At 36.2% G+C, this 24,046-nt stretch overlaps 1 protein-coding gene across 1 annotated transcript in view; it reads left to right on the forward strand.

Annotated features, from left to right (window-relative positions):
* Window positions 1-24,046, forward strand: part of LOC140141493 (mutS protein homolog 5-like) — a 325,819-nt gene that overhangs the window by 159,946 nt on the left and 141,827 nt on the right. Inside the window, exon 6 of the mRNA XM_072163378.1 lies at window positions 6,772-6,893. Within this exon, the coding sequence (XP_072019479.1) occupies window positions 6,772-6,893 (122 nt within the window). The remainder of the gene's footprint in view (window positions 1-6,771; window positions 6,894-24,046) is intronic.

Raw genomic sequence — 24,046 nt, forward strand, 5'->3', positions numbered from 1 at the left:
TCTCATATCTCTGGCCACTCAAGGTTCATGAGAATTTGGTCAGGGTCTTAGTTTATTTTTAAGTTGCAAATTTGGATCAGGTTGCCCATGTTGATAATGGTAACCAAAACTTTAGTACCCAAAAAGATATTATGTTTCTGTGGAAACAGAATAGCCAGAAATCAAATTCCCTATTTATATTGCAGGTAGTTACAATGAGATGAAAGAATTAAACAAATTATTTCAATAGCTTTTAAGGATATTCACCAAATAAGACATGGTGGCTCAATGGTACAGGTTTTGACTTTTGACTTGCCAAATTGTAGCATAACTGGTCCAATTATCTGCAGCAATGGCTAACCATACGTAGAAGTAGGTAGGGCTGGTTTACAACTGGCTATTGATACTTGACTTGCAGTGTTTTTGACATGGCTCTATAGATTTAAGGTTATGGGTTTGAGTCCTGGTGACATCATCTTGTTGTGTACTTCAATATAAAAGTTCAGCTGCAAACCTTTTAGTAGCAGTTACAGACAGTGGCATAGTTAGGATTGTTGTCAGGGGGCAAATACAGACAGCCTTGGTGGTGTGGTATCAGACAGCTACTGGATGGTGGTGTGGTATCAGACAGCACTAGTGATAAGCAGAAATTAAGGGTACACACCACTATTATAATGTACACGTCCTATTGAAATACATGCACAGATACAAGAAAGTAACTTTGTTTTTGTCTACCCCAAGCGACAATATTTTGACATTCCAAATTGAATAAAAATTGGGTTTTTTTGGTTGAGACAAACTTTTGAGTTACTGGCACCTAAACAGCACTACCCTTATTTTCAGCTCGCAAGAATGGCTCCTTACCATGTCCATGCACGGATTAGATTAAGGTGCTTTTAAATTGACCAAATCAAGATGAACCATCTTGTAATATTCTGAATATTGATCAATTGCATATCTTTTAATATAATTATAATAAACAATCATCGCTATCATCTTGCTCCCAAGAGACATCCACTTGTTTGCACTACCGACCTATGTTTACCGGAACTATTAAGGGTTACACCAAATGCGGAAGGATTTAGTGGTGTGCTGCCTGCAATACCTCCCTAACATTCACATAAAATAAAAGAAATCAGTAGTCATGGTAGTACGAGGGGCAGTCAGTATGTTTTAAGAGTTGACTCGTGACGTCATATGTGGATTGTTTTCATGGCATTTCTCAATGATTACATAAACAATGTACCTTTGTCTTTCAAACAACACATGTAAAAATTATATCATACACATGATTACGTAACAGCATTAGAATAAAATAAATATACTAGGGACACTGCCAAATCACGCAAAAAGGCGGGCCTTTTAAATTACAGAAAAACACGTGTTTACAATGTCCGAAAACAGCAAAAGTACAAGGTGCATACTAGTTTTGGGCAGGAATAAACACTAGGTCCTCCGTTTGCATTTGGTAAGATATGAGACTTGCCATGAAACTTTGGTGGAAATGGGACGTCTGGAAACTTCAACAACTTTAGGGCTTGAATGGAAGCAAAATTATTCTGCAAAAATGGCGAAAATGAAAAAGCAGTTATTACAAATGACATTAATTATCTCCAAAATGAAACAGAGTAAAATATAATGACTGGTCACGTGTGAGAGCTGGTACTCAGTGCGATGATAACTGGTGCAAATGAAACAACAATCTCGCATGCGCAGAGTGGGATGACCGATACAACATGGTGGAAATGCACGAAAATTGCTAAATTCCATGTAAATAGGTCCTAAAATATTACAAAATGCTATGAAAATTGTAATTTAAATATTCATATGAATTTTTATGGATGATCTCAACCTGAAATGAACAGAAAAGTTTTAAAATAAATTTCTCATTCAAGCGATGGTCTCTCTCTTTGTACCACTACTTTTTGTATAAATGTAACAATGGTACAATAACAGTTATATTTTAATCACAGTTCAAATATGTTCTAGGGAGACTCCCGTTTAAATGTTTGGAGATTAGTCAACAGAACTGGCAAAAAATTTAAATTTCCACGTTTGCTATTTTTGGCAATATCAAGATTTTTAAAGAAAGAAAAGCCTTGTTTTTGTCAAAAATAAGACATATTTGACCACGCATTTTAAATAAACTAAAACCTTTACAGCCCAACAAACATGGTTTAATGAACTGGTAGTTTGTGTTCTATTACTGTTCCAAAAGCGCAGCATTCTCCATTCTTTAATTCCCGAGAAAATATAGAAAATACAACAATACCTCATTTCAGCCTCTTATTTCCCTTAACAAAAACGCCTCAATTTCACTAGGTGACTCTAGATCATTGATTTTATGCTAATGCTGTTACGTAATCATGTGTGTGATAGAATTTTTACATGTGTTGTTTGAAAGACAAAGGTACAGTGTTTATGTAATCATTGAGAAATGCCATGAAAACGATCCACAAATGACGTCACGAGTCAACTCTTAAAACATACTGACTGCCCCTCGTACTTCATACTTTACTAGGAAGTAGTTCACATCCCACAGTTTGCTGCTAGTATTTCCTAATACTATGATATTTGTCATATTTATAAAATCTGTTTGTTTAGTCATACCAAGGGTATTGAGTAACCCAATTGTGTTGTAACCCTTCATTCTAAGGTTTTGAATATACCTCAGGTTGAATTTCATAATTTGACTGCAGACCCATTTTAGTTAGGGTGTTGGGCCTGGTGTTGTTGTTTTCATTGTTTGTGGTGGCTAGGGTTGTACAACTAAAGTTGACTATAGTCTTAGTCAGGGTTGTATATGTAGCAAGGTTGAAAAATGTGGGGTAGCCATCACAAATGTGTGGCCAAATAACGAATGTGTATTCTCAAATTGAAAAAAAAATGATTTGACTATGATCTAATGTTAGTCCACTACAAGTAGGGAGACTCTGACTTGACATACTGCGTGTTTCTACTGAGGGCCAAATTCCGTGCCATGCCGTGCCGTGCCGGGTCATGGCGGGTAACAAGCCCAGTAGAAACGATCTGGGTAAACGGTTGCCGTGTCATTCCCGGGTCATGTGCTCGCCTTTCATGATCCACCTCTTGAGGTGGATCATGCCGGGTCAAAGCGTGTAATCCGCGCAGTAGAAACGAGCCGTGTGATCGGTTGCCGGGTCGAGGTCATGCGAGTTGCAAAAATAACGCGATTTATATTCTACTTGTATATATAGTATGGGCCTAGGCCTATAATGTGTAGTAGGTTCCTTCTTACTGATATTATATACACTGGCCACATGTGTGACTCGCATGAACTTGATGAAGTAAAATGGATATAACCCGGGATATGACTTTACTTAGTCTAGGCCTACTTCTTTATAGTTAATGAGTTAGTAATTCCGTTTTTTAAAGTGTAAATCTTTTAAAAACCAGATTGTCTCAGCAGCAGGGGACCATGGGCTGTCATGTGCATCTAAGTGCAGAGGTTTATCCTCTCATTCCCACTTGAGTCATCTCAAGCACACTTAAAAAGTTTTGGTCACCAGTCAATTCAGTTTTAGTTTAGGGTTGTTGTTATGTTGTTATAGCAACAAGCTCATCTTTCCTGCCCATTCAGCTGTCCCTTTTGTGGTGTGCATCCAATCAGGTTTTCCGTTTTATATTTTCATTACTTTGTTATGGCCATAGTTCTCTTAGTGATGCACTTGCAAATGTCTCTGCGATCATGGTGGACCAAAAAATCCCACCCACCCTCCCAATAGCGGGAAGGGTAACTCAGTTAACTAAATATTGTCAAAGATACTCTAATAAGATGGTATATCCAATCATGCTGCTTTGTGCTTTGAAAATAAAGGCTTGGTATGGAGTTTCTTCAAAACCTGAAGAATCTCGTCAGTAGATTGTCTCCACTTTCTACTGCGTTTTATGGTGTTTGAATGTGTTAGGGAGTTTCTTCAAAACCTGAAGAATCTCGTCAGTAGATTGTCTCCACTTTCTACTGCGTTTAATGGTGCTTGGATGTGTTAAGGATTTTCTTCAAAACCTGAAGAATCTCGTCAGTAGATTGTCTCCACTTTCTACTGCGTTTTATGGTGTTTGAATGTGTTACGGAGTTTCTTGAAACCTGAAGAATCTCGTCAGTAGATTGTCTCCACTTTCTACTGCGTTTAATGGTGCTTGATTGTGTTTAGGAGTTTCTTCGAAACCTGAAGAATCTCGTCAGTAGACTGTCTCCACTTTCTACTGCGTTTAATGGTGCCTGGATGTGTTAAGGATTTTCTTCAAAACCTGAAGAATCTCATCAGTAGATTGTCTCCACTTTCTACTGCGTTTTATGGTGTTTGAATGTGTTACGGAGTTTCTTCGAAACCTGAAGAATCTCGTCAGTAGATTGTCTCCACTTTCTACTGCGTTTAATGGTGCTTGGATGTGTTAAGGATTTTCTTCAAAACCTGAAGAATCTCGTCAGTAGATTGTCTCCATATTCTACTGCGTTTTATGGTGTTTGAATGTGTTACGGAGTTTCTTGAAACCTGAAGAATCTCGTCAGTAGATTGTCTCCACTTTCTACTGCGTTTAATGATGCTTGATTGTGTTTAGGAGTTTCTTCAAAACCTGAAGAATCTCGTCAGTAGATTGTCTCCACTTTCTACTGCGTTTTATGGTGTTTGAATGTGTTACGGAGTTTCTTGAAACCTGAAGAATCTCGTCAGTAGATTGTCTCCACTTTCTACTGCGTTTAATGGTGCTTGCGTCTGTTATGGATTTTCTTCAAAACCTGAAGAATCTCGTCAGTAGATTGTCTCCACTTTCTACTGCGTTTTTATGGTGTTTGAATGTGTTACGGCGTTTCTTCGTAACCTGAAGAATCTCGTCAGTAGATTGTCTCCACTTTCTACTGCGTTTTATAGTGGCCTATGGAGTTTCTTCAAAACCTGAAGAATCTCGTCAGTAGATTGTCTCCACTTTCTACTGCGTTTTACAGAGCGTGATTGAAGGCTTTATGTAGCTAATAATTGCTTGTTTGGAGTATCTTTAGTTAATTGACTATAAGTATCAGTGGTTTTAATAATATCTATATATCATTAATAGTGTATATGTAAATACCGGCTCTGGTTGGATACAAAATTTTAATTGCTGGCATTATTTCTTCTTTTGGAGATTTCTAATTATTTAATTGCGGGTATAAAATGTTGTTTCCAATCCAATCCTCTGTTTCATCCAAAGATGTATCCGTTTTGCTAAAGAGGAAATTTGGTTAAATGTGATACAGAAGTCAACTTTTGTGTCTTGTATGGTTGACTTGTACACATTTTTCCAATAATTCTTGTATTTATTTATTTTATATGAAGATAAATAATTAAAATGCTTGCTCAATTATTGATTTCAATTGATATATTTGTATTCATTTATATGAAATCGATTGTTAATAATTTCAATATAGTCTTATGAAAATGTGGAATTGTTATAAATATCTTGCATGTATTAAAGGGTCCTCATGATCGTGGGACAATGCGGAGTCTAAATTTTGTGTTGTGTGTTTTCCTGCTGTCTCGAGACAATAGGCCTATATTTTGGCTGTAAATTAATTATCATAATAGCCAATTACTAGATCCACTGGTAAATTAATGCAATTTGGATTATTGAAAACACTAAATTGTGATTGTAGGTCCTATGCCATGAGCTGCCATGTGTAGACATTTAAATTTAGGATACAACCGTCATTGCGCTCGCTGAAATCTGTTTTCCGTACTTCCGGTTTACAGGAAAAAATGCCGTGCATCGTGCGAGACACGGCATTCTGGTCTCAGTAGAAACAAGCGGGGTAACGGTGGCCGGATTATGATCGGTATTTTGTGCCCGGAAAATAGCGGGTCAAAAAGCTGTACGCTCAGTATAAACACGCTGTTTGATGATATATGCCACAATGCTTCTACCAAAGCCAAACGCGAAGGAGAATGGGGTCCCGGAGTGGGGTACTGCAGAATATGGTAAAATCCAGAACAAAATGATATCTGAAGCCAGATGAAAATAGAACTGGCCCAGTTCCATCGGATCTCAATGTCCAAGTTGCAAGTGTGCAGCACAAGCAGCGAGCGCATAGCATGAGTATTGAGCCCATCAGTCCAAAACCTGTGCATCAGGCTGTCTCCTTAAGTGGCTATATTGATGCTTGACTGTTTGGGATTTTGCTGTGGCTTACTAGATGAAAGAGGGTTGAATGCAGTCATTGTATGGTATGGTGTTAACAAACTCTTCACTGAAATACAACACAAACCAAATAGGAAGGAAGTGTCTTTTGTCTATTTTCTTATTCAAAAAATGTTTGCAGTTTTTGGTAATGTTTTGGTGCATGTATTTTTCAGTGAGCTTCTGTATGATATTTATTTATTCATGATGAGTCAAAATTTGAGATATTTTTCCTGAATTGTGGTAATCGAATATTACCATTTCCATCATGTCCATGGTAACCAATGTGAGTATGGCCATGCAAACAATGTCATTTTTGTTGTTTCCTACCAGGATTCTAATTTCACCATTCTGCACGCACTAGCCCATCAAATAGCCAAATTCACCTTCATTTTGGGCTGAAATAGTTTGAAATGGACAAATTGTTGCATGCTTCGTGCGCCAATGTCCCAGACAAAAATATGCTTGTCCCCCCTAAATTTGAATGCTTCCGCCGCCATTGCAAGGGCACTATTAAATGAGATGCTTTATTCATCTCAGGTTGCTGATATTTAATATCATAGCTGGTCCTATCATATCCTATCTGACACATTATGAATATTACTTTGTTGTCTGCAGCTTTGGCAGTATGTAAACAGAGAGTGTTAGGAATCCACCTGCCATCCATACCGGATCATTTCTCCATGGATGAGAGGACTCTCCATTTCACAGCATTGGTACCTTTTGATGCCACCTGTACGGTAAGCTTCTTTTCTCTAACAGCTATAAACCAAGGACATTAGAGTACCAATCGTTTTGGTTCATCACTCATGGTGGGGGGCAAATAGTGTACCTGCTGCGTTTATTAGCTAAAACCTGAAATGGAATGATAACGGGTGTCTCTAAGCTTCATGTTTGTACATGCAGCACTTAGCTCTCATTTTTATGTTAAACACAGAACACAAAAAAACGCACATTGAATCGAAGTTTGACAGACGCATAGCGAAATAATCAGGAGGTACACTATATTTTCCCCCATTAGGGACACATAAACATGGCGGAGTTGAGACTCTTTGGTTCTACCTCATTGCCAAACACACATATCATTATATGCTGGAAACATTTTTCCCCACCATTGTTGTGGCTTATTGTGTCAATTATGTCCAAAATGTTTAACTTCAGCTGCCTGAGTGCATGATTTTCTTTTTAAAGATTGTTCTTGTTGATGATGTTTGATATAGGCTTGCATTCATTCATAACTCGGCTTATTTTCGCCCTACAGTCTTGATTGGCTATTTACTGTTTTTAAAGTAAATTAATTGTCTTTTTCAAGAAATAAAGTCCATTTTGAAATATTCTACTATTGTGGGCTATTCCAGAAAATAAAAGCACCCCTGAGAGGCCTCCCCATTGAGGGCACTGCAATTCCAGACTTTTCCCACCTATTTTGGGCTGGACTTCCAGACTTTTTCCCTTTTTATCTCTGGAATTCCAGACTTTAAATTACCTGTGTATTTATTTGGAAGAGCGAAACTCCAAATATGTTAGTTGTCAATTCGGTCCATAGTTGGTGACACTTTTAAACACATTCACATTCATACGTACGGTTGTACAACTTCCATGACTTCAGCTTTGTTAAAATTGGACTATTCTGCACCAAATAGTCTTGACTATTGCAACTGCTTGGTGGTCAAATCTGAATGACTTGAACTACTCAAAGTAGATTACCCAGCAAACACAAAAACGTTTTAAAAACGTTTTTAATAAGTTATATTTTGGCTTTTGGTTTACATAAAAGCGTTTTAATAACATTAAAATGTCGGGTTATATAAAGGTCATGAAAAGCGTTTTAAAACTTTTTGTATGAAAACACACTACAACAATATTTTTAAAATGTTTTCAAAAATTTTATTGAAAACTATTTTTGCAAACATTTTTTGCCAAATATTGTGTCAACACTAACATAACATTATGTTAAAATATTTGCACCCAGGAAACACAGAAATGTTCTTAAAATGTTTTAATAACATTTAAATGTTGGGTTATATAAAGGTCATGAAAACGTTTTTAAAACGTTATTGCAAATATTTTGGGCAAACATTTTTCACAAAATATTTCTTCAACCCCAAAATAACATTATGTTTAGAATGTTTTGTATTTCAAAAATGTTTTTGAAATGTTATTACAAAGTTTTATACCCTTTATATAACCCGACATTTAAGCGTTTTCTGTAAAACATTTTTGTTTGCTGAGCAGTAGATTATCAAAAATGATTTTTAATGTTATAAAAGCGTTTTATACCCTTAATATACCCTTTATATAACCCGACATTTAAGCGTTTTTGACAACCTTTTATAACCTTTTGCTAATGATGTCGAAAACGTTTTGTGTTTGCTGGGTAGTGCTGAAACTGCACAATTGAGTACGGTTTGAAGAATTGAGAGTCAAAGAAACGCATCATTATCTTGTACAAACACCAGCAAAATCAAAGGCCTTCAAAAATAGTCTTTGTCAAAGACCTCGTGATCCTAGGGGACGAGCGCTGCCTCCAGTAGAAGAATATCGAATATAGATGGCGCTCCAGGCAAAGCCTTGCTGAAAGGCTAGCATAAAATAGACTGATTTCAATAACATTATATGAACATAAAATGATTTTGTAAATCTATTTGCATCTTATGTATTATATTCCCCTTATTCATGCTTTTTTTGAGAACACAAATATATAGTTGACTATCACAAGGTCATAGTCGAAAGTCACCAAAAATAGTTGACTTTGTTGTGAAACCCTACTCCCTATTCCAGAAAAATACAGCACTCATTTTTTTCAGATTATTTTTTTAATTCTGTATTGTCGAATGAAACATACCTAATCCTAATCCTTCAGTTTTTTCTAACTTACAATGAAAGTCAGCTTTTTGGAAATAATCTGTGGAATTCCAGACTTTAAATTACCTGTGTATTTATTTGGAAGAGCGAAACTCCAAATATGTTAGTTGTCAATTCGGTCCATAGTTGGTGACACTTTTAAACACATTCATCTTTAATACTACGGTTGTACAACTTCCATGACTTCATGGGGCAAAAACTGGTGTTTTTGCATGTTTTTGGTCCATTTTCCTTCAAATTGCAAAATCTTTTAAATCTACCTTTTATTGGCAATTAGAACTAACTAAAGGATTAGATTTGAGCTATGTGTCACTTGGCAAAATAAAATAATACGGAATCAGGAGTAGGATTTTATGCTTGGTAAGGAAGAATTTGTAATATGTTAGGTGTCATATTGGTCCACAATTGATGACATTTTAAACACATTCAACAGATTCATCTTTTACTTATCTATTTGTACACATGCATGCATCTTCACATAATCCAAATGTTTTGTCAAGTTAAATTGTGATATCTAGACAACTATTGACATCCAACCAACTCCACCTTCTTGGCTAGTCTGTTCATGTGTTATGAGTTTCAAAATTTAGTTGTCAATTAATATGACACAGTTAAATAACATATACGGCAGCATAAGTTAGGAATATTAAGTTATAACTTTCCATTATCATGTCATAGAGGATAGCTAGTGGCATTGTCTGGGTTGGGGATGGGGTAGGGGGCTTGTTGTCAAGGCTCAAAATACGCACAAAAGTAGTTGTCACACAAAGAGGGATTCTTCTCATAGAATCTGTCCAAAATAGCTCTTGTAATCAAAAATGTATTTTCCTTCTTTATCTCCCCATGAACCATGTTGTTAAAATTGGTGTCTATGCTACATTTGATCTTTTACCATTTGAATGTTAGTCAAATCATGTGACTCAAGTTGTATTTCCCTCATCTCTATTCATGGCCTTGTCTTTGCGCATGAAGAGAGATCCAAGTAGCAACTACATTTTCTAAGCAGCAGTGAACATCATCAGACTGTTGCTTACAGATCACCTCAACAATAGCATTGAAAAAGACAACAAACCCGCATGTCAAAATGTCTGCAAGTAAGTCAAAAATCTATTGACTAGTTCAATGAAAATTTCAACTAAGCCTACTAATCGTATCACGAACAGTCCTCATGATGAAAATCTTCCAAGATGTTTTTGTTGTTTGGCTATTTCATGCTGAAATCAATCAATTTGTAATGTGATCAATACCCTTGACCCACAAACCTTTGTGTTGCATGACTAAATCTGGAGATAAATCCCCTCATCACCACCCGTCATGTGTGTCAAGTTACCCCCTCCCTGAAAGGGATGACATCAATTAACAAGTCCCAATCAAGCAAAGAGAGGATAAAGTCATGAAAAGTCAATTGTCAGATTTTTGCATCAGGATAACAAACTTTTAATCAGCATTAGATTGTTGTAAATGCCAGCAAAATCACTGAAAATATGATGTATAAGAAAGCCTTTCTTGTCATGCTTGTACATCGTATTTCAGTGATTTTGGTGGCAGTAATAAAGATCAGGATTTTAACGACAAATCATCTTATTAACTGAAAAAATATCTTTTGCAACACTGTCCTCATTTTACTTGATTGGGTCACAATATATGAAGAGAGCAAGAGACTTGTATCTCACATATTCCATGGCTGCCTTGTGTACTATCTCAAATGTAATGTCGATTGATGTCGATCAAAATCAAAATTCACTTTTCAATTTCATTACATGAGCTAATCTCAGAGCTTTATTTTGCTGAAAACCTTATCATAATTAGAATTACGTTTCCAGAGATATGGTCAATTTAATGTTGCTCAGAACAATAAAATACAAATGGCAGTTGAATATACTATTTATGGCTATAGTATATCTCAAAATCATTATTACAGACGTCCAACTTATTATGCTTAATCGCATCACAAATGATTTATGCTCAAAGATGAGGGGTCCAGGTATTGGACAGCAAAGACAATTGGTTAATTCTTGCACAATGTAAAGGAAGCAATTCACATAATGAGAACCAGTAGTGACCCAACCGAAGACGAAGGGCGACACCACCTTCCAAGTATGTACAACAAGCTCATCATCTTGTCACATGATTCTAGCTTGGTACATGACCTCTCCAACATCCCAATACCATTAGTTGGCACTAAAAGTCGATGGATGTCGGCTGCAGGCCACCACAGCTAAACAGTAAGTTGCGAGAATTGGTTTAAACTTTTCTTTCATTCATCAAAATGCTTTATGACTTGCCTAGTGTTACTGTGATGGCATTTCTGCAGATCAGTTTCTCTTTTATATGAAAATCTTTTAAATTGATATGAATGACTACATTTTGAATTATTGGTTATTTTGATAGTCCTTCAAAATTTCCAGAAAAAATGAAATCACTCCCATTTCTTTAAAACATTTTGTTCAGCTTATATTTTTTCCCTTTCAATTTCAAGGCAGCTATTATGATTTTGAGCAAATAATTATTGCTTGTGTTGATGCACAGTCTATGGTTGATGTGACATTCCATTTAATACACCATAAACACAAGTTAACAATTAGGGTCAAAGATTGATTGGTACCCTTGACCAAGGAAACAAGTATGACTAAGTATGACACTCAGCACCTGGACCCATCAGGCTCCAGGTTGAGTTTGACATTAAGGGTTCTGGCAACAATTGTGGTCACAATATGCCGGGACAATATGGTCAAATGAGCAGATAGCATCTTGTATGAGTTTGTCATCTGTGACATCACAGTAGCAAGCAGTGGTCAGTGTACAAATACTGGGGTTGAACATTGAACCAGTAGTCTGGTTGTGGTATTCATAACACACATTTAACTTAAGTTCCAAACTTCCCTTGAGGCGAGGGATTTCCTAAAAGTAAGTGAAATCTTGATGTCCATGGTTTTGAGCCCGGGAAGGGGGGGGGGGGGGTCACATGCTACCCCCATACGTCTGACAGCCTCTGCAATGCACCCTAAATGGCGTATTGTAGGCAATCAAGTTTGTACCACTAAATTGTGTAATACTACAAAAACTACCCTAAATGGCAATGGTCATTGTTTGGTAGGCATGTCATATTGAGGAGTACAGTATAGGCATATATGGTTTTGATTAGGTAAGGAAAAGAAGTACCTAAAACTGTTTAATTGATGGTACACATCATCTGGATATGACTAGGCCAGCTCAAAATCATCAGTTTTTCAGTCAGTGTTACAGTGAGTCACACTATAGTTAACCCTTAGAGTTACCCACGTACCTCGTTAGCTATCAGGCAAGGATCTACACCTATTACACAATGATTTCCACATCCAGTTAAGTTTGTCATTATTGACCATGCAGTCCAGCCCAATAAAAACTTACAAATGGTTCTTGTTAAGAATCAATGAGTAATGATGAAGAGTTGATGTTGTCTGGCGGTGACTGACCCAATTCATGAATGCTTATCATACAACTCATACCCAGGGTCTTGTATTAGATTTAATCAAATGCTTCATTGCTTGCTCAGTCCTATTGGCTTTAGTATTCAAAGTATTGGTGTAGAGATCAGAAGGTCGCTGGTTCAAATCTGGCTGAGAGCCAATATTATGGTAAGGGTCCAGATTGGGCTATTCCAGATAAAGTATGCACACCCCCCATAGAGGATATGGAAACTTGATGCTCTAAAAATCTGGAAATCCTCATACTAAGAGCAAGAAAAGTCTGGAAATCCAGGTAGCAAGTGTGTTCAAGGGGGTTGAGGAATAAGATTTTGATCAGGAAAAAAACTGGATTTCCATTAGCCATCCCAAAAAATGTCTGGAATTCCAGGAGTGAGGAGCAAAAAAACCCTGGAAATCCAGGTAACATTATTGTGTTCAAGGGGGTAGAGGAATAAGATTTTGATCGAAAAAAAATCTGGATTTCCATTAGTCATCCCCAAAATTTCTGGAAATCCAGTAGTGAGGTTAAAAAAAATCTGGAATTCCTAAATGAAAGACAAAAGGGCATACAGGAATAGTATGACCAAAAAACTGTTGTTGCAAAATGCAAAATAAATGGAATTCCAATATAAGCCATAAAGGAATTATGTTTAAGATGACCAGAAAACTTGGAAAGCGTTATAAAATGGGGGGGGGGATGGGGGGCAGAACAGCTGTAATTCCATAGGGCATAGCTGAAAAACTGTATCAATTTCCTGGATTTGTAAGCAATTTTGGACTGAAATTTAGCTAATTTTGCATCAAAAAATGTTCCAAGTTTTTATTATAAAAATTGAGCCAATATTCCCAGTTTTGAGCAAAGTCTGAAATGGTATCCCTTTTGTAAATGAAAGCAAGTTCATTGAAAGCAAACGACTAACTAGTAGGAGCACCGAGCACCGAGCAAAGAAGATCTCTGGAGTGATGATGAGTGACTTGCAAGACCTATTTTACCACTGACCTTTTAACAAGTTCAACAAAAGTCAATACTATTATGTAATTGTTCATGGTACATGGCACACACACAAAGGGAAAATCAATATTTGGTCATAAACCTCATCTTCATGCAGTACATTGTAGCCCTTTTAAATGCTACATGTACCTATCATCTGTTTTATTTACTGGGGTGCTTTTAGAATATTTTAGTTGAGATGCATGAGAGAAACTTTCTTAATTCTGTGTATTAAAAACAAATCTACCCATCGCGGCTTGGGGTTTTAATAACAGGCTTGATTTCCGGGATTGATTGATTTTCAACGATGGATACAAATTTTTCACAAGTTTAGCATTAGTTTTTATTATTTAGTTAGGGGCGTATTATAAAATGTGACAAAATAAAAAAGTTAAATAAATTTAATAATACTTAGGCCTAATAGTATTAATGGCTACGAAAAACCCTTCTCTACGGGCCCAACCGACCCAGAATTTAAAGTTTATTTTGCTTAAATCATAAAAAATATACCATATTTTGGCTGAAATTTTTAGAAAATATGTCAAAATTCTTCCAATTTTGGTGATGATTTTAGGGCAATTTTAGCTTCCCTCTAGAAAAAAAAAGCACAAAAACACCCGACCGTGCTTGAAGTTGAAAGGTCTATCTGCCCGTAGAAAATGGTGGTTTTTTTTCGTTGCCTAAAATACTTTTGGATTAATAAATAAAATAAAAAAAAAAAAAACCCAGAAATTTTGACAATAATATTTTTTTTCTGATCATTGTAATGCAAATTTTGAACAAATTGTATCAGCAAATTCATATAGCGATAAAATGCCAAGATTACACATAAATATAAAATTTGAAAGAGGGACTCTAAATATACATTTAAAAATCCAAAAGCAAAAATCAAGAAGTACATATTAAAATTGATTTACTATATTATTTAAATGATGCTCCTCGCCTAAAAAAAAAATCCGGACCGTGTTTTGTATCTGGAAAATGTACGTTTTTACAAACTAAAATGTCAGACGAATTTGTCTATGGATTGCCTGAAATTGATAACATTTGAAAGAGGGACTATGAATAGGTTTTTTAATTAACTTAAATTTATCAAAAATGGTAAAAACTGAAAAAGTTGATTTAAATCAGCGATTTGTTTAAATCATTTGATTATCAATTGATTTTTAAATTGACCAAAATCAGGACGGTTTTTGATCAAAAATCACATTTTAAACCAAAATATCACAATGCGAACCAAAAATCACATTGTAAACCAAAAATCACATGAATTGAGTAAAATTTACCCCAAAGTAAAAAGGGAAAAGATTTTGCTCTGCTGTTTAGTAAAATTGTGCACAATACCGGAGTAAACGTGTTACATAATCAAGTTGAGTAAACTTTACCCAGTTAGAAGGGACGTTCCCTTTTTACCATCCAAAAGATTATGATTTTATCAAAGGATAAGTAATATTTTTTAACAGTGTACAATTGTGCTAATTCATTTCATCTTTTTAATGGCAATCAACATGATGATTGATGAGAGATTTTTACTTTCAAGTGATGCAAATAAGACTACTCAACTGTTTTTTTTAATTAGTCAATAAACAAGCCTCTGAAGACAGACACTGCTAGTTTAAGACTTTTGGGCATTATTTTTTTATATAATGTCACTAATGATAATTGATATAGGTTCTAAATTATTTTAGTTAATTAAGACTAAAAGTTTGCATTGTACACAGGCTTACTATGCACAATGCACATATTTATACAATTCACTGAATTCAGTCACATTAATTTGCTGTTTTGGGGGAAACTGGTGATTTTTGCTGACAAGGCTGCTGAATTATACACTCTTGACATTTGAATTACGATAAATTACGGGATATTTTATATACTGGTACTTGTGAAAAATATTAGAACATATACACAAAATAATATTTATATAAATTATTGATCAAGTTTTAGCTTGTAGTTGATTTTGGCGATTTTGTCCTAAAAATTTCAGAATTCTGCACCCTTGACTGCAGAAAAATATTCCCAAATTTTTTCAGTTCATTTATTATTAGATGCATTTTAAACCCATACGTTTAAACTTTTGATTGTGAAAAAAAATCACCTGGACTGTTGATCATGTGCCATGTCGGCCATGAATTTTGGCAAATTCTAAAAGCAAGATTTCAGTGCCTCGATTAAAAAAAATAATTGATATGTTATTGACCTATAAAGTGCCATTTCATAAGAAACCCCTTTGACACTTTTACAATATGCATTATATGAAAAGGTAAATAAATCCAAGTAAGGTAAAGTGCTCACAGTAAAGTGCTCAACCAAGAAGGGAGCTGGAATATATTTAAAATAGACTTGGTGGTTTATTAAAGCATGAAAAACATGCATATTAGCTCATTATGAAAACATGCATATTATGAAAAAGCCTGTGTATGAAAAGGCAAATAATATACTTGTGTTAATTTTGCTCCTAAATGGTACATTTTACGCCCTTTTTTCATTAGGCCTACTAGTTCTTTTTGTCACCTTCTTCTTCTGCCCCTCTTTTTGCCGCCCTTCGATTTTGCCGCCCCTGCTTTGACCCGGGCTGGCGCCTAAATCCCCAAATACGCGCATGGGTCAGAATGGGACACTTTGAAAATTCATAATTCGAAAAGTTTTTGTCCGATTTTGACAATTTCCACCAAAATACTTCTGTTGATGATATCCAGACAATCGTTTGCAACTACAATATGAAATTTTGATGGTCGTCCTAGTAGCCTGTGGGTTGCATTGAAGGCCTACTATGTATGAGGGGCGGTCAAAAAGTTCGTAGAACAAGGTATGCTACTTTGTCGCACGGTAATGAATTTGGTCTCATTTGAAAGCTAGCTTGATCCTTCAAAACATTACTGCAAAAGTATTTGATTTTTGCATCACTGTATATGGGCAGGACACTCTGCTGAGGAAGCCTACCTCCTTGAATTCACAGGTACTACCAGAAGTGAACACAGGGTCATCCTGGAAATTTGTTCCGACGATGGTGAAAACTCACATAAAATTTAACAATGTACAGTTGCTGTAAATGGCGACGAAGTCCTTGATATTCAACAGCAACGAAATGGTCCTTAGAGTTCAAGGATGGAATGAGTGTCCTTGAAGATCATCCAAGGTTCAAAAGACTTGCTGACGTCACCACTAATGATATACGTGCTGGTACAGTAGCATTGATAATGAATAAAGAACCAAACAAGAACGACGAGACAAAAATGCCAACTCTGATGAAAGTGTTTTCAACATAAATTTATTAATATTTGGGTATTACAGGGCGTCTTCTAGATGGAGTCGCAGTATCTTTATGCACAAAATTGATACCAGTTGACATAATCAGGTGAACGCCTTCTATACACTTAGAATGGTCGAGGGCCAAGACATTAAACCACTGGAATTATGAGTCTATTCAGTGGACGCACCTGGATCTCCCACCCCTAAGAAAATTATCACTCAATCACATATAGTGGAAGGTCTTCATCGCTGTTTTCTGAAAGTCAGGGAGAGTCTTGCCAAATGAAAGTACAATCATGGGCATATATATCATACAATTTTGATAGTAAAATTGAGGCAAGCCATCAAGTGAAGAAGGTTGGTGGTAGGAATGAGACTATTCTTGGATTGTGTCCTGTACGCTATTCTCAGTTTGCCAAGCTGCCATTCACGACAGAAGCAACCATATTGTGGTCCAGGCACGGCCTCCAGTTAGTGAAACCTATTTTAGAATTTTAAGACCTACCTTCATAATACCAGGTTTGCTGGTGATCAATGCTGGTGAGCCTTCACTGAAGAGTGGTTCATGGAGCAATCGGAAAACTTCCGTTTTGTTGATATAGAAGGTTTCAAGAAAAATTGCGACAGGTGCATTTAGGTATGCAATGACCACGTTTAAGATTGACATAGAAAGAATTTGGCTAGTAGGCCTACTCTTTTAAGTACCTTGTTCTACGAACTTTTTGACCACCCCTCGTATGTGTAGGCCTACTAGAAGTCAGTCTCACATCTTCTATTTCAGATATATTTATTACAATACATGTACTCTCCCAAAAGCAAGCTTGAGAACTAGTTTGGAAAAGGTAAATCCAGTTTTATTCAAAAATATTCAGTGGAAACACTCATGGCTTTCGGAGTATTATTACTCTTATCATGTATCGTATTTTATTCATACGCAGAATTTGTATAATAATAAGCTCTTTGACCGTCCCCATCAGGGAATTCCCTTTTAACAAAGGAGCACCTGCGTAGTACAAGGTACTGCCGCAATTAGCATAAGCACCATCGGCCCGAAATGATCGGACTCGTTTTACTTGCTGTGGCTTCATGTATTTATCATGTAGCCTATATATTATGTAATATATTTATTTCATTCAAATACGGTTTTATATTTAATATAAAAACAAGATTTGAGGCTTTAGGTATTTTAGTCTAAGCTCAAACCAAAGTAAGAAAGTTTGAATTCTTATGCATATCCATTGACAATAAAACAATATTCGAGATGAAAGGTAGAAAAAAAAGATCTTGGCTCAAGAAAGAAAGAACAGTATTAAATAGAAAATAGTTAAGGACATAATTAAGCAAATTTGTCCTAATGAATTTTTTGAAAGAACTGAAGCAAGAAACTGAGTTTCACAACCCAATCCCTTTATAGTTCGAAACGTTACAGTTCATGGACCTAAAGACCCGGTTTAACAAAATATTGCTATGCATTGAGAAAGCAACATGATTTACCTCGTTCCTTCCATATAAGTAACTATATTTGCAAAATGGGGCCGTAAAATTGGTTAGTCAATTGAAAAATTCCAACTTATTTTTAAAAACCCTCTCTACCCCTCCATGAAATTCCAGATTTTTCATTCACAAAACAGGGTCGGAAATCCGGGTTTCTTCCTCAAGTATGCTGTGGAATTCCAGACATTTTAGAATAAATTGTATTTGCCCACTATTGGGGGGGGGGGGGTACATGTTTTATCTGGAATAGCCCATTTCCACCCAGCTTGCCAAAAAATTTCAGCCCCAATCGCGGGTCAAATCATCAAAAAGTCACATAATAAATATAATATTTCCCTTAGCCATTTGAAAATTTTAAGGTAAAATTTTAAGGTAAAATTCAAAATTCACATAATTTAAGATACTTCATGCCGATTTCAAAACCTTCTGCGCCCTCCGCACCCACCCCTTAGGTCTCATATTCCTCCCCCCCCCCCGCCCCCCACCCTGTTTCTGTGGGATACTAACTTACGGAAGATCTCGTGCACCTATGTCGAAAAGTCATCCTTTTCCCCTTCTATGGAACAGGAAAATGTGGAATTGACAGATGTCGCGATGAAAATATCCAAATATCGCCCTATTGGGCTACCATTGAATCGCGGGTTTAGCAACCTCCTTTGAACCAAACGATAAAATTTGGTAGGCCTACTCTTTTCTAAAACATTTCTTGGCATAGGGCCTACGATGAATGTACATATACAGGGTCGGATCCAGGAATTTTTTGATAAAGGGGGAGCCTTTTGGTCGACGACGAAAAAAATGTGGTAAAGGGGGATACCTCCTCGAAAACTCAACGGTTTTGGCCCATTGTTTGCTGTTCATGGCGAATTGGTTCCTTTTTTTTAATTTCTTACAATTTTTGTATTTTTAAGTTACCGGCGCCTTTGCTAGTCAAAAAAAATAGAGGCGCGGCTGCCGCGCCCCTAAATCCGCCCCTGATATAGGCCGTGCTATAAATAATGATAGACTTTTTGAAACATGCTCAGCCAGTGGTACGGGGGTGGCTCGGGAACTGGAAGAATTTTGGTAGGCCCCAAGCCGAAGCGAATTGTCTCAGCCCCAAAGTAGCCTACCATTAGGGCCCCAATTTAAAGTAAATTAATTTTAAGCAATTTTAAGGTAAAATTCAAAATTTTAAGGTAAAATTCAAAATTTTAAGGTAAAATTCAAAATTTTAAGGTAAAATTCAAAATTTTAAGGTAAAATTCAAAATTCACATAATTTAAGATACTTCCCGCCCCCACCCCTTAGCGTTTCGCGCCTTGTACAAGGTCTCATATTCCCCCCCCCCCCCCCCAATGAGCCAGCTGCTAGTAATCCAAAGTACAAAGTACATACAAGTATATCATTTTGAAAATTAAATGAGCCAAAGAATCTTATATATTGGTAACATCAGGTTGGTTTTTTTTAATTCGGTTTTTGAATGAATAAAAAAATGCCATAATATTTTGGGTGACACCATTAGTAGTCTACAAAAAAAGTTATTTCGGAGTGAACTCTAATAAACTTGATGTTTTAGTACTGAAAAAGGTGTTTAAAAATCATAACGTCAAAGCTGGAAAGTCCGGGGGGTGGATTTGCTACTCCTCTATCATGTCTATGGGCCTCATGTTTGGTATTAAAAGTTAGGGGGAAATCTGGATTTCCCACTATTTCCTCCATATGGGTTGAATATGGGTTCCCCATGGGTTCCACAGGTAAATTGTACAATGACTTTAAATTACTAGTAGTAGGCTACCTAGAAATCCTGGTACAGTCCCAGCAAACACACAAGCGTTTTAAAACGTTTTAAATAAGTTATATTTTGGCTTTTGGTTTAGGTAAAAACGTTTTAATAACATTAAAATGTCGGGTTATATAAAGGTCATGATAACGTTTTAAAAGCGTTTTGTATGAAAAACACACTACAACAATATTTTTAAATGTTTTCAAAAAATTTTATTGTAAACTATTTTTGCAAACATTTTTGGCCAAATATTTTGTCAACACTTAAATAACATTATGTTAAAATATTTGAACCAAGCAAACACAGAAATGTTCTTTAAATGTTTTTTTCAAAACCTTTTAATAACATTTAAATGTCGGGTTATATAAAGGTCATGAAAACATTTTTAAAACGTTATTGAAAATATTTTGGGCAAACATTTTTCGCAAAATATTTTGTCAACCCAAAATAACATTCTGTTTAGAATGTTGTGTATCAAGTTTTCAAGAATGTTTTTGGAATGTTATTAAAACGTTTTTATACCCTTTATATAACCCGACATTTAAACGTTTTTCTGTAAAACATTTTGTTTGCTGAGCAGTAGATTATCAAAAAATGTTTTTTTAAGGTTATGAAAACGTTTTATACTCTTAATATACCCTTTATATAACCCGACATTTAAACATTTTCTGACAACCTTTTATAACCTTTTGCGAATGATGTCGAAAACGTTTTGTGTTTGCTGGGGTATTAGAGAAAAGACTGGAATTCCTGTCTACAATTTTGTCATAACAAAATCTGGATTTCGCTCAATATTACATGAAAATCATGTTGTACAGTAGGGGAAAAAATGGAATTCCAGTCCATAATCATGTGAAAAAAACCTGGATTTCTGATATCCTCTATGGGTCCCACGTTTGGTAAATTGTGTAATGACTCTGAAATTAGCTGGAATTCCTGTCCATAATTTTGTTAAAAAAACCTGGAAATCCGATATCCTCTATGGGTCCCACGGTTGGTAAATTGTGTAATGACTTAAAATTACCTGGAAATCCTGTGTACAGTAGGAAAAAAACCTGGAATTCCAGTCCATAATCATGTAAAAAAACCCTGGAAATCCGAGTTCCTCTATGGGGGGTGGGCAGAATTTATCTGGAATAGCCCATTGTGAGTGAAGAGTGGCAGGTCTTTATTCAGTTTTCAATTGTGCAATGCATACAAAGTACTATGGAAGGATCCCCTTGAGATTGCAGATTAAGGGTAGACGAGGTATTGTTGGTCGAAGCAACCTAAAAATCGATTGGCATTATCTAGATCAATGTATTATTGAAAATTAACACCTTGATGTTTTGCAAAAGTTCATTCTACAAATCGTATACTTTGCAAACTTGCTTAATTTATTGTTGTTAATGAATTATGTACGTTTTACAAAAGTGTTGTTGTTTCAGCCCTCTTTACAATGTAACTCAAGAACCGCAGCACCTATAAAAGTATATCTGTGATATTTTAATTCTTCTACATGCTCGCTATGAATTGAGCAATGCAGTTTTTGCCAAAGCTCACTACCATTCGTAAGATGCTGTGAACTACCAAATCACAGCAGCTTAAAAAAAAGCTCTGGTTGTCGCATATAATCTAAGACAATGAGAGAATATGCAGTTTAAGGAACGTTTCCCAAGCCACCTTGACAGAATGGAGTGTGCTTCATCTTAATACAGGTGAAATATTAGGCTCTGAAGGTAACTGCGCTGGTGTTCTACCAATGAATAACTTCTCTCCCTTATTTGAATAAGTTGCTCCACACCTGCCAAAATGATTTAAGTATCTAATGGGCTATTCCAGTTGAAATCCATACACCCCTTATGGAAGACATGCCCTTAATCACTCACACAGGGGTGCAGATTTCAAATGGAGTCACCCATTCAAGTAAACCATACCATCTCACATGATATTAAAATTTCCCCCCGAAAGTGGTTCAGATGCTCTGAGCTGATGAAGGCCTCCGATGAGATGGACGAAATATTCGTAATTAAAATCTTACCTGGTTTTGTCAAGCAAAAAATAATTACCATTTGATATTAATATCGGCTCTCAACCAATTTGAACCATGGACTCTCAGATCGCTACGCCAACACTTGCTAAGCCATCAGGATTGAGTGAGTGAAGCATTAGATCAAATCTATAGCTACTATTAGAGTCAAGCGGTAGCATGACCAGCAAGTTTTAAAAAAAACGACTGATAAAGAAGAATAAACAGATGCACCGCGGACTATATTTACACGAAACAAAACGCGATTGTTCTGTGATATTTTTCGCTGGGTACAAAATATATCTAAAACCATGCTAAATCTTATTTACTGTCCAAAGTGTGATATTTTAATAACTCATTAATTCAAAAAGTTACACCAATCTTACAGTCAATCCGATTGTTTGATAATAAACAAACATTCTTGTATTATTTCACGCGGTATTTCATAGCCAAAATTAGTGTAAAATCATAGCTAATCATACTGATATCCAGAATCTTTCGTCACTGCTACAGCCATACATGGCTGTCACTGGCCTTACTACTTTTTGAGATTCACTTTCAAAATATACCCTAGCATTTTCCTGGATACCCTACATACAAATTCTGGATCCCATTAAGCCAAAAAATCAAGTTTTTCCCAATTCTTTTATTCTTTCCGGACCACAGCATACATTCATATTAATAAATACTCCACTTTCACACGTCGTTATATCGGGACGTCCCGTGGCGAAGTGGTTAAGGCCATGGACTTCTAATCCACTTATGAAGTTTTGCCCAAGTTGAAACTTCCCATCACCTTTTTTTAATGTTTTATTAACCAATTTATTGTCATAAATCAGGAATAACACCATTTGAACATCCATTGCTATTGTGATTATTATATTTTTTTCATCAAACAAACATGTGATTTTTTATTCACATTTAGGCCTAGGCCTAGGGCCTACTTTCACCATCCAGATGCTTTCACCATGCCTGACTATCATGATATCTTCGTCATTTAAAACACATTTATCAGTGGCTCTGTTCACAGCTCAGACTGAAATTATATTTAGAACAAATATTATAAATTGTCACAAATTAAAATCACAAACAGCGAAAGATCGCCAACAACTGCCGCTGAATATTGTTATCCAACTAGATTCCCCCACAGGGCTATAAAGAACCACAAACCACGAAATTTGGATATATACTAGATTGCCCTGCAGGGCTATAAAGAATCACACACCACGAAATATGGATATCCAACACGCTTAAACTATAAATTAGCTCCCGATAGAGGGCAGGGCTTGATAAGGGAAATTAAAATCACAAACGGCGAAAGATCGGCGACAACCGCCGCTTAATAGGGATATCCAACTAGATTGCCCCGAAGGGCTACAAAGAACCACAAACCGCGCAATTTGGATATCCAACCAGATTTCCCACAGGCCTATCGATTATAAAGAACCACAAACCGCGAAATATGGATATCCAACAAATTAAGACCACAAACTGCGAAAGATCAACAACAACTGCCGCTCAATATTGATATCCAACTAGATTGCCCACAGGGCTATAAAGAACCACAAACCATGAATTTCGATATGCAACTATTGCCTCACAGGGCTTCAAAGAACCACAAGCCACAAAATATGGATATCCAACAAGCTAGATTATAAAGAACCACAAACGCGAAATATGGATATCCAAAAAATTAAGACCACAAACCGCGAAAGATCAACAACAACTGCAGCTCAATATTGATATCCAGCTAGATTGCCCATTTCAGCAGGGCTATAAAGAACCACAAACAGCGAAATTTGGATATGCAACTAGATTGCCCCACATGGCTACAAAGAACCAGAAACCACGAAATATGGATATCCAACAAGCTTAAACTATAAATTAGCTCCCGATAAAGGGCAGGTTTGATGAAAACCACAAACCACTTAAAGATCGCCGACAACCGCCGCTTAATAGGAATATCGAACTAGGTTGCCCGCAGGGCTACAAAGAACCACAAACATTAAAACACGATTATATTGCCTACTCGGGGCATTTAGGCGCTTCCGTAGTATAGGCTTAAATAT

This window comes from Amphiura filiformis, chromosome 19 (assembly GCF_039555335.1).
Source record: "Amphiura filiformis chromosome 19, Afil_fr2py, whole genome shotgun sequence".
In the NCBI taxonomy this organism is placed as follows: Eukaryota; Metazoa; Echinodermata; class Ophiuroidea; order Amphilepidida; family Amphiuridae; genus Amphiura; species Amphiura filiformis.